Source organism: Argentina silus (assembly GCF_951799395.1).
Source record: "Argentina silus genome assembly, chromosome: 17".
NCBI classification, from domain to species: domain Eukaryota; kingdom Metazoa; phylum Chordata; class Actinopteri; order Argentiniformes; family Argentinidae; genus Argentina; species Argentina silus.
Window position 1 is genome coordinate 11,203,250 of NC_139671.1, and position 11,939 is coordinate 11,215,188.

The 11,939-nt window shown below is 45.4% G+C and overlaps 2 protein-coding genes across 2 annotated transcripts in view; both read left to right on the forward strand.

Moving 5' to 3' along the window:
- The window catches only part of dpysl5b (dihydropyrimidinase like 5b), a gene marked incomplete at its 5' end in the record, with an annotated part of 8,031 nt that extends 6,806 nt beyond the window's left edge, over nt 1-1,225 (forward strand). The window contains 4 exons of the mRNA XM_083688375.1: nt 87-229; nt 363-570; nt 728-896; nt 1,073-1,225. Coding sequence (XP_083544501.1) covers nt 87-229; nt 363-570; nt 728-896; nt 1,073-1,158 — 606 coding nt within the window. The 3' untranslated portion in view covers nt 1,159-1,225. The remainder of the gene's footprint in view (nt 1-86; nt 230-362; nt 571-727; nt 897-1,072) is intronic.
- Nucleotides 1,226-6,568: 5,343 nt separating this feature from the next.
- mapre3b (microtubule-associated protein, RP/EB family, member 3b) lies at nt 6,569-10,285 on the forward strand (the record flags this gene model as incomplete). Its single annotated transcript, XM_083688313.1, has 6 exons — nt 6,569-6,689; nt 6,801-6,946; nt 7,525-7,681; nt 8,786-8,922; nt 9,095-9,247; nt 10,012-10,285. 6 exons carry the CDS (start codon nt 6,569-6,571, stop codon nt 10,078-10,080), a joined length of 783 nt encoding a protein of 260 aa, XP_083544439.1. The 3' UTR covers nt 10,081-10,285.
- Between the last annotated feature and the right edge of the window lie 1,654 nt (nt 10,286-11,939).

Consider the following 11,939-nt stretch of genomic DNA (forward strand, 5'->3'; position numbering starts at 1 on the left):
ACAGACACACACACACACACACACGCACACACACACCGGATGGCTCAAGTCGAGGATGAGTGATGATGTGTTTGATTGATTGTCAGGTGGGAGGTAAGATGGATGAGAACCGGTTTGTTGCGGTCACAAGTTCCAACGCAGCAAAGATCTACAATCTGTACCCCCGCAAGGGCCGCATCATCCCAGGGGCCGACGCTGATATTGTGGTCTGGGACCCCGATGCAACCAGGTACTTCACACACACATACACATACAGGCACGCAAGCACGCACCCACCCACGCACACACACACACACACACACACACACACACACACACACACACACACACACACAGTGACCCCTCTCTCTCTCTCTCTGCAGGACTATCTCAGTGAGTACGCAGGTGCAGGGTGGAGACTTCAACCTGTATGAGGGTCTTCGTTGTCATGGAGTTCCCCTGGTGACCATCAGCCGTGGGCGCCTGGTGTGTGAGAATGGAGCGTTCATGTGTGCAGAGGGCTCCGGAAAGTTCTACCCACTCAGGACATTCCCTGACTACCTCTACAAGAAGATGGTGCAGAGAGAGAAGGTAGGCACACACACACACACACACACACACACACACACACACACACACACACACACACACACACACACTGCCTCTCTCTGTCTCTCTCTTTCTCTTTCAAAGGTCCATAAACACTGTGTCCCTCTCACTCTCTCTTCCCTCTCTTTCTCTCTGCTAGAGTCAAGCCTTGAAGGGAGTGGACAGGACCCCCTACTCCGGTGATGTTGCCACGGTGGCCAACTCTGGGAAGAAGGAGGTGGGGCCATTGGATGGGGACACGCCCCCCAAGGCCGTTGCTCGACATGTTGGGGTCAGAGACCTGCATGAGTCCTCCTTCAGCCTCTCAGGTTTGTGTGTGTTTGTGTGTGTGTGTGTGTGTGTGTGTGTGTGTGTGTGTGTGTGTGTGTGTGTGTGTGTGTGTGTGTGTGTGTGTACGTGTGCACCTGCAGTTTGCATGTCTGAGCTCATGATAGTAGCATTGGTGCATGCATGACTCAAATCTTGTGTTTGTCTTTTCCCTCAGGCAACCAGGTGGACGACCATGTCCCTAAGAGGTCCTCTGCCCGCATCTTGGCCCCACCCGGTGGCCGCTCCAGTGGCATCTGGTAACCACGGATACTGGAACGTCGACGGTCCTAGCCACGGCAGGCACCACAGCTTTTGTACATTTCTGAGCAACCAGGAAAACTGCACTGATTTTCTACCACAGGGTTGGAGTTAGCGAGATTAGCTAAGGGAAAAATAAACCCAAGCAACTGGTTTCTAATTGGTTGAAGATCTAATTGACGGTCTGTGATTTGCCAAAGTGAGTCTGGGAATGTAATTGATGTCTGATTAGAGTGATTGACTGATTATACTGAGATATACTGTAATGAGAGAGAAGGGCTATGAGCTAGCAGATTTCAACTCTATTGAACAAGTTATGTCAAACTTAAACGTATGTGGTCTTATGAGAATGAATCAACATAAATTATTACACATTGCCTATCATCTTGACACACAGGTGGCCACCAGACCAGGAAAAGTATCTAAACAAACTTCTGTGAAAGATCAAAACCAGTACAGTTTTTGATGTGTTGACGAAATTGGTGTTAACTAAGATATTTAAACAATGGTAAAAGTATTTAAACCCCTCACTCACACTCAAAATATCTCGCTCACACACACACACACACACGCACACGCACGCACACACACACACACACACACACACACACTCACGCACACACATAGACACACCATAGCTGTAGAATAGTTATGAGGCAATGTGCTTTTTGTCATCATGTCCTCCTCGTTAACTTGAATATCCCAGATTTCTGTTTGTGATGGTACCACCCCTGTGGTCGGTCTCCCAGTATTATAGTTTAGAGTTATAGTTTTTAACAGTTATATAGTATTTTATAATGAGCTGCACTGTATGGTGATGAAATCCAACTGCTTAAAAAACTCTCTGACCTCTCATCTGACAACAGACTGGGTTCAGAGGTTAAAGGGTCAGGATGACCCCACTACTTCCACTGCCACTTTCAGCTAACTGAACACTGCACATCTCAGTTTCAGTCCAGTATAGGAGAGAGGAAGAGATGGAAAGGGGGATGGGGGATAGGGGAGGAGTCAAAGTGACCTCACTGAAAGAAATGTCACTCACTCTCTGTTCCTCATCCTTTAATATCTCCACAAAGCAGATAGATTGAGCTGCACAGTCTCACAAACACTAATGATTCCTCTCATTTACACTTGAACTTTGTCATCTGTCCTGTGGATGTCTCCCATTCCTGCCAACAGTGTTATATTTACCCATGACCACGTTATGTATGAAATATATATTGAGGTTATTTTTCTTTTTTAGTTGATGAAATATCTGTGCCAATGTGAATCACTGTGCCACACCCCTGCATGAGCACTACAACTGCTGTATTTTTTTATTTTTTTTATCACTACCTTTAATCTTGAAGTTTTCATGGTTGGATGGTTTAGTTGTTTTGAAGGCACTGTGACTGGTTAGTGACTTTGTGTCTGTATAGCCTTGTGTTGGGCGGTGAACCTGTTGAACCTGTAAGTGGCTGCTTATTTCTTATCACATGGATGAGTGCAAAAATTAATTAAAAAACACAATAAAACACTCACAATTCTCTGTCATCTGTCACCTATCTCTCTCTAGTCTCTACTTTGTGCCATTGATGAACAGCACTAGGTGGGATTAAGTAGGTGCCATCACTGTCCACAAAATGAACTGCTTCTCATATCAACAAACAGAAATCTGTCACAATTTATTTGAGTGAGTTTGATTTCATCCAGTGCAACTCACAAGAGCATTAAAATACGGAGGCTGAAACAACCACATCATGTGATCACTAAGTTGTGTTTTGGCACAAAAGGTTGATATTTTATCAGAATATAAAAGTTTTCCGCATAATACATTTACTTTATTTGGATACTCGTGAGAGGGTTTGGTTTCGAATATCATTTTCACCAATTATTACAGAGGTACAGTCAAATAAGCCCTATCTGTGACTAGTATTATTATTATATTTTCATTTGGATGTTAATTGTGTTTATGATACTGCAGTATGATAAACACAACATCAAAATGATAATACTAGTAATACTAGTCACAGATAGATGTCCCAGCATTTCACATCCTATACTACCCTGTTACATTTATCAGTATCAGATAGATATACATATATGTTTTCAGCAGAGATGGTTTGGTTGCTGGCTCAAAGACTAAAGCCAAAAGCTCAAATTCACTATACCGAAGTGTAATCTCCTGGAACTCAGCATGGCGATGAATGGAAAATCGTTCCAGTGTGGCGCAGGTCGAATCCTACAACTGTGATAGGCAGTCCGCGCAGGCGTGTAGGGATCTACGAGCTGAGCCGAGCTTGTGGTTGGTGGCTGAGTTGGACAACCCGCGCTACCACACTGAACAGGCTCTAGCAACGGAATACCGGGCTACCTACGCAGTAGTCACACACCGGATCAGAAGGACAGCGTTCGTACGACAGGTGAGACAGATATTCCTTCAGACTTATGAACAACGCTTTTCAACATTGATCACTGACTAGATGGACAGGTATCTTGGTTGACTTCGTTGCCTCATGTGGACAGTCGGACTGTCACTACACAGTAATTCCTGTTGAATATAGTGTCCATCCAGTGTTGCGGGCTTGTGAGTAGCTACGATGTGCGTGTGTGATATTATGAGGCCTCCACAAGGGGGTAGGCTAAAACATACCCGTTTTCTGTATGACAGCATCAGGGAAATAACGGTACACCGTTCAACAGTGTTGGTGATGACTGTCTAGACAGTTGTATTAACGCGTAGCGTTTAATTCGCTTAGCCATGATGTAGGTAGATTATAGCTAGCTAGCTAGCCCAACGCAGTTTAATTCAACTTGGGGCCCTACCCTACGCAGTGAAACTTGCTAGCATTTTTAGCTAGCTGTCACTACCATAGCCCCAACAAGTCATTGATAATCTTCTAAAACCACGAGAGAGTGTTGGCTTTAATCTCCTGCAGTGAGACACTAAATGAGACGACATTTAGGAGACAATTTGGAGACGATTTGTCTTCTGAAATAAGAGGGGTTGGAATGGATGGGAGAGCCCCACACACACAAGTTTCGGACAGGTGTGCGTGTACATGTGCGAGTGCGAGTGAAACAGAGGTGATGTGATGTTTGGAGAATCTAGAATATTCCGAAGGAGGCAGTTCCTGTTTGAGTAACTGAGCTCATTGAGAAAGACCTGGTTTAGGGTTACACACACACACACACACACACACACACACACACACACACACACACACACACACACACACCCCTCCACCTCCTGGTCCTACCGCTTGCACTGCCTGTAGATCTAAAAGTATTGGTTATTTAGGTACTCACTGACTATAGTATTTCCCTCTGATATAGAGGTCTATTAATTGTATTACAATATTTCTTACTCCTATCCACTACTTAAACATTTACACAAGTACCCATGTGTCAAGGGAGTCTGTACTGGACTTTGGCAATTAAGCTCTTACTAGCTGCTAAGTAATCCTGAATGGATTTATTAGCTGCTAGCTAGCTATAGCTTCTCACCGACTAAAGTATACAGGGTAATGTTGTTAATGGCTTCTTGTGGATGTGTATCATAGATAGAGCAGTCCACTGAGAATCATCGTTTATGGCTGTACCTTGGTCTCTCTCTCTCTCTCTCTCTCTCTCTCTCTCGCTCGCTCCCTCTCTCTCTCTCTCTCTCTCTCTCTCTCCCTCTCTCTTTCTCTGTCCCCCTAGCCTGTGAATGTTCTAGAATCAACCACGGTGTGCGTGGGCCAGGAATGATGTGTTGTTGTTAGCGGAGTGTTGTAAAAATGTTGAGGTTGCAGTCGTGCAGTACAGCTTTAGTGAACTCTGGCCCACAGGCTGCTGTGTAAACTGTGATGTGTTGGGACATGTTTCACTGGGTGAAGGTGGACTGGCTGTACATTATGGATAAGAAATGACCCCCCTCACAGCTACAACTGTTATTGTGTGAGTGTGATAACATGCAATTGTGACTTTTTTCTCTCACTCTGTAGGTCTCTGTGTCAGGGACATCAGCACAGCTCATATCTAACAGATAACACACACCCATCACAGGTGGGGAAAGTGTGTGTGTGTGTGTGTCTGTGTGTGTCTGTGTGTGTCTGTGTGTGCTATTGTGTTAGGGTGTGGCTGGGGTTGCTGGGTCACCTATTTAAAATGAGCAGTGGAGCCCCTGCATTCCTGCCACATTTAGACTGCATCCCTTCCACATTGATTTAGGCTGAGCACTGCACCGTGGTGTCACCCTGTAAAAGAGTTTGTCACATTTACTTTACCCAGTAAGGTTTGAAAATGTTTTACCTACAGTGTACAGAGGGTGGCTTTAACGATGACTTCATGGAAACGTATTTAACACGTTTTAATCTTGAGACATCAATTGTCCGAGTCGTCACTTGGAGGTGTTCCTTCCAGACCAAATAATTGCGAAATCATTCATGTCTCAGGGCAGCGCTGACTTGCATTGGAAATGAGTTCTGGCTGCTTTGTCGCCCGCGATTGATTCTGGTCTGAACAGTCAGTAAGCGTTAGGATTACTGCTGACTGACGCTCAGTGAGCGCTCTGACGCGTCTGCGTGTGTGTGTGTGTGTGTGTGTGTGTGTGTGTGTGTGTGTTGTCCTTAGGTTCTAAGTCCTTAGATTATCTTAAATCTCACAAGGAGAGCAGGGTGACTTCCGTCTCGCGCACACACACACACACACACACTTAATTTGTGAGTGTGTACCGTTTCCTTCACATTCAGATGTGATGCAGTATACACTCACTGAGGACTTTATTAGGAACACCTGTACGCCTTCTCATGGTGTAGGTGTTGTAATGGTGTGGGGAATGTTTCCGTGGCACACTTTGGGCCTGTTAATACCAATCAGTCATCGCTTGAATGCCACAGCCTATTTGAGTATTGTTGCTGACCATGTGCATCCCTTCATGGCCACAATTTACCCATCTTCTAATGGCTACTTCCAGAAAGCAAGCAAAAGTCGCCTCAAACTGGTTTCATGAACATGACAATGAGTTCAGTGTTCTTCAGTGGCCTTCCCAGTCACCGGATCTGAATCCAATAGAACACCTTTGGGATGTGGTAGAACGGGAGATTCACAGCTTGAAAGTGCACCTGAAAGATCTGCAGGAATTGCGTGATGCAATCATGTCATCATGGACCAGAATCTCAAAGGAATGTTTCCAACATCTTGTGGAATCAATGTTCTCAAGTATATTACGCAAGTTGTGAATGGGCTGTTTGACATCTGCCATCCACAGTGGTACACTGTTGTTAACACAGTTGAGCATGCTAGAGGATTGTGTGTGTGTGTGTGTGTGTGTGTCTCTGTTCTGTCAGAATGATTGCAAAACTAAATGAGTGTTGTGTGTGTGTGTGTGTGTGTGTGCATGCGCGTGTGTGTGTGTCATCGCTAACGCTAACTCTCTGTGTGTTAACAGAAGATGGCGGTGAATGTGCATTCCACCTCGATGACCACAGACAACTTGAGCCGACATGACATGCTAGCCTGGGTCAACGACTCTCTACAGCTCACCTACACCAAGATAGAACAGCTCTGCTCAGGTAAAACACATGCACACACTCTCCCTCTCTCTCTTTCTCTCTGTATTTGTTTTTATGAAGTAATGTAAACACATTTTAAGTGATGTATTTATGTTACATGTTTGTGTGTAGGTGCTGCGTACTGCCAGTTCATGGACATGCTGTTTCCAGGCTGTGTGTTATTGAAGAGAGTGAAGTTTCAGGCTCGTCTAGAACATGAGTTCATTCACAATTTTAAGGTCCTACAGGCCACATTCAAGAGAATGAACGTAGACAAGGTGAGAACACAGACACGTGCACACACACAGACACACACAGACACACACACACGCACACACACACACACACACACACACACACAGAAACATAAAATCAATGGGACTGAGACTGCAAGGCAGACCATTAATTATATCTCTGACTGCCTCTTCTGATGCAGTCTCACACACACACACACCATTCACAATGCTCAGGCATGCATGTCACCTACTGTAACATCCTTAAAGTCCTAAGCTAGCATGAGCAAGTGTCCTGGCTGTGCATCTATCAGTGCGATCTATTTCTCCTTGTGAAGCTGAATCCCAACACACAGACAGGGGTCACACTCTCCACCGAACCCTCTGCAGTGAGATGCTCTGTGCTAGCCCATGTGATGGAACGTTACTGAACATTCAGATATAAAACTATGTTATGTAGAAAACACATGGCTCTCTGTTGTGTACCTACAACATTGGGTTTTGATGTTATGCTCTTTGCTTGACCCCTCCTTATCTCCTGCCTGTCTCTGTCTCTCCCTCTCCCTCTCCCTCTCCCCCTCTCTCTCTCTCTCTCTCTCTCTCTCTCTCTCTCTCTCTCTCAGATCATTCCAGTGGAGAGGTTGGTGAAGGGGAGGTTTCAAGATAACTTTGAGTTCATTCAGTGGTTTAAAAAGTTCTTTGATGCCAACTACGATGGAAAGGAGTATGACCCTCTACAGTCGCGACAGGGCCAGGAGGGAACCCCCCCACCCAACCCAGGTACACACACACACACACACACACACACACACACGTCTGACACTGCCCATATTGTTTCACTTCTCTTTGACCACATCCTTTATGTGAAAGACAGACAGACAGACAGACACACACACACACACACAGTATTATTACTCCCCTCCCATCCCTCCCTCTGTTCCTCCTCCCATCCCTCCATCCCTCCTTCTGTTTGACGTCTGCTGCACTTGGTAATCTGAGCAGTCACAGTATTCTGCAGCGCTACAGTCGACAGTCCATGAACCATCTGTCATCTGTACTTAGCCAGACAATGGGATTGAGTTTCATTGAGAATACTGTGACTCTGTGTTTTTTGACTTTTTGATGCTGTTCTATTTTGTGCTGTTTCGATTTCATTTAGCCTCTTTTTTTGGCATGAAGCGATTTGGACTATTTAGAATAGTTCATCACAGTTCAGAGAAGGGTTTCTATTGCCTGTGGGTTAGAGCGAGGCTGGATCAGCTTAGATGTGTACTAGCTGCTGATTGGATGCTGCTGATTGTCAGCCAGTTATTCTAATAAATAATGTATACTTTATTGATCCCCAAGGGGAAATTATCTTTTTGCACCCCCCCCCCCCCCCCCCGAGACAGCACAGCCTTAGGGAGAACACAAGCTCTGGCCTCTATTGTACAGGATCAGCCCCCGACAGGCATCCCTGGAGCAGTTAAGTGTCTTGCTCAAGGGCACAACGGCAGTGGTGGTAGAATACCTTAGATATGATGCCAGCAACCCTCCAGTCACCAGCTCACGTCCAGCCCCCTCCCAAGGTGGGGATCAAACCAGCAACGTTCCAATTGCTGGCCAGCTTCTCTAACCTACCTAAGGCTACCTGCCACCCCCCATTATGTATGTGTGGACTGGTGTTGGGAGATATTAGATTGGATATAGCATGGATACGTATTCATCTACTGGGTCGTTTGGCGGGAAGCACACGTTTGATCAAGTGAAAAAAAAAAAACCTTTGTGTATCCATTTATTCATTGTGGATAATACGTGTCAGACTATAGATTTTAGTCAGACAGTATGAAATAGGATGATGACATCACACTGATGCTCATTGGCTGCTGGCTGTGGAATGTTCAGGCCCCCAGAGGACGTCTCCCACATCGATCAAGGCTGCCCCCCCCCCACCGAGACAGATCAGCACTGCCCCCGTCCGGAGAGCGCCACCGCCCATGAACCGCAACGGAGACGCAGAGATCCTAGAACTCAACCAGCAGGTACGCACAAACACGCGCACTCACTCACTCACTCACTCACTCACTCACTCACTCACTCACTCACTCACTCACTCACTCACTCACTCACTCACTCACTCACTCACTCTCTCACTCTTCTTCTCTCACTGTGCCCCTCTCTCTCCCTCTGTCACTCTGCTGCCTGTACATGCAGATGTTGGATCTGAAGTTGACGGTCGACGGTCTGGAGAAGGAGAGGGATTTCTACTTCAGTAAACTCAGAGACATTGAGTTGATCTGCCAGGAGCACGAGGGTGAAAACATGGCCACACTCAGCAAGATCATGGATATACTCTACGCAACAGAGGTATGGATACACACACACACACACACACACATTTACACATAGATTATACATACGTACCACACACACACACACTTTCATATACACACACACACACACACACACTCTCATACACAGTCACAGTCTCACACACACACACACACACACACACACACACACATACGCCATAACACCCTGCATCCCTCTGCTCGTTTTTCCTCTAAAGCTAAGCAAGGTTAGTCATGGTCTTTCCCTGAATTGGAGACCACATACTGCTAAAAGTGGTGACGGAGGGCCAGGGTTTATTCCTTCCTGCCATCGTTTGGATGAGACCCTTTGTGGTCACTAAAGATCTCCTGGCAGTTTTTTCGCAAGAGAAGGGGTTCTAAACCCCGTGGCTTAAAAGAGTAGGGGCATAGACCCCTGGTCTCTTGGCTTAACTCCCAACCTGGCCCTCATACTACCATGGCCACCTTGTCATAGCCAGCTTCCAATTGGCTCAATCAATCCCTCTCCTCTCCCCTGCAACTCTTCCCCAGGTTGATGTTGCAAAAGAGAATGGAGTCCTCTCCATCAACTAGCCTGGTAATTGAAGGTGAATGAAATTAAGTGCACACATAAACACACACACATACAATTCACATGCACGGCACACACAGTGGTAAACGTATTTAAACCCCTCACTCACACTCAAACTCTCACACACACACACACACACACACACACACACACACACACACACACACTGTATACACATGCAGTATCTGATGTGTGACTCTGTGTTGTAGGATGGATTTGCGGCGCCAGAAGACGAAGTAATCGATGATTCGCCGCAGGGGGACCAGGAGGAATACTGAACATTCCCTTCTCTCCATCACTCCATGTTTCCTCTCTACCACTCTCTCTTTCCCTGTTGAACTTCTTCATGATTGTTATCTCTACCCCTCTTTTTTTTTTTTTTTTTTTTTTTTTACTGTTCCCCCCCCCATCCCCCCCCATGGCTGTCCATATGCACTACATTTTGACTTTGCACAGCCCCCCCCCTTGCTAGTGAGACACACTTATCCAGACATGTCTAGACCAGGGCTTGGTAGCCCTGCTAGGCTAACTCTTTACATTCTGACATGTTTTAGAGGGGATAGTTGTGCTAGCCTAGCAGCGAGGCTAACTCATGTGCATGTTAGTCTTTGTCAGACTGGTAGGCTAGGCTAATGTAATCTAATGAGATTACACTGAGAGGCTGGAGCCAACAGCCCCATCTATCTGCAGAGGGAGGACCACTCCTTCGTCATGCACACTGATAAGATATCATACACACATTCACACATGGTCACACACACACACTTACACACACACAGGACATATCAGACACACTCCCAGTCATATCATATGCACACAGTGGGCCAGTTAATTAGTGTCCTATTCTCCATTCTGCCACTCAACAACACAGATACAGTATGTGCTCACTCGTCAAGTTGTCCCTGTAAGGGGAAAAAAGTCAGTTTTAAAGCTGTTTCAACAGCCTATTTATTAGACAGCATGATGTATTTCTGTCTTTTATTTATTTTCTTATATGTTCTTTTCGGTTTCTTCAGAAATTGGGTTGGGGGGCTTGCACTAACTGTAGCAAAACAAACCAATCAGAAACAATCCAGAATGCCAACATGCAGTGATAGGGAGCAGAAGGCAGATATGACATCTGACTCAGGACTTAAGCTAGCTGCTCTAAAGCCCCATCGACGTACTTTGCATTCGCAAATATAAGGACTCTGTTGATATGAGAGTCATGATTTTGCCATCTTATCTGATCATATTGATTATCTGTCCAATGAGACGAGTCATCCTATGATCCGTTGTATTTTTATTTTTTTACGACAACAGATAATAGAATGACTCATGTCATTTGACAGCTAAATGTCAATGCAATAACAAAATGGCAAAATCCAACCACTCTCCTTTCAGATGACTTATATTTGCGGATGCAAAAATACTTCAGTAGGCTTCAAAGCAGAGCTAACTTGAGTTCTGAGCCAGATGTCAAATCCGCTTCTGCTCTTTATTAGTTATGGCCAGCAAGAAACAGGAAGACGCAATTCTATTTTTTTAATTGTTTTTATCCTGAAGAGTTTGCATTTGCATTGACTGGCTTACAGGCTAACAAGAAGCATCAATGTGAAACGTATTTATTTACTCGAGAAAGCCGACTTGTTGTCAGTCAGGCTTCTATGAATGAACAACTGCAAAAAAGAGACTACACCGATACTAACGGTTGGAAATGTATTGATTAATTCAGTTTAACAGTTTTTTAGCTGCTATCTTTATTTTTGAGTTGCTGTATTTAATTGGTTGATTTTTGATATGTTGCACAGCGTTAAAACGCCACAGCGGCTGCCTGGGGACAGGGTGTGTTTAGTTTACTGTTGTTTGACAGGTGGGGGAGTGAGAGGCGGGTCAGGCCAGTCAGACAGTGGAAACCCATGATGGTCCCACGCCCCCCTCTCTCTCTCCCCCGTCAGGGCGTCTGGTGCCACGGCAGCCGCGTGATAAACATGCATTGTTTGGAGTTTTATTACAGAAACAAAAATAAAGGTTTGGGGTTCAGACCCAAAATGAACCCCCTGTGATGGACTCTTCATTCATAGCAGAAATGCACACACTCTGTCACACACACTCTCTCTCACATACATATACACACACACACACACACACACACACA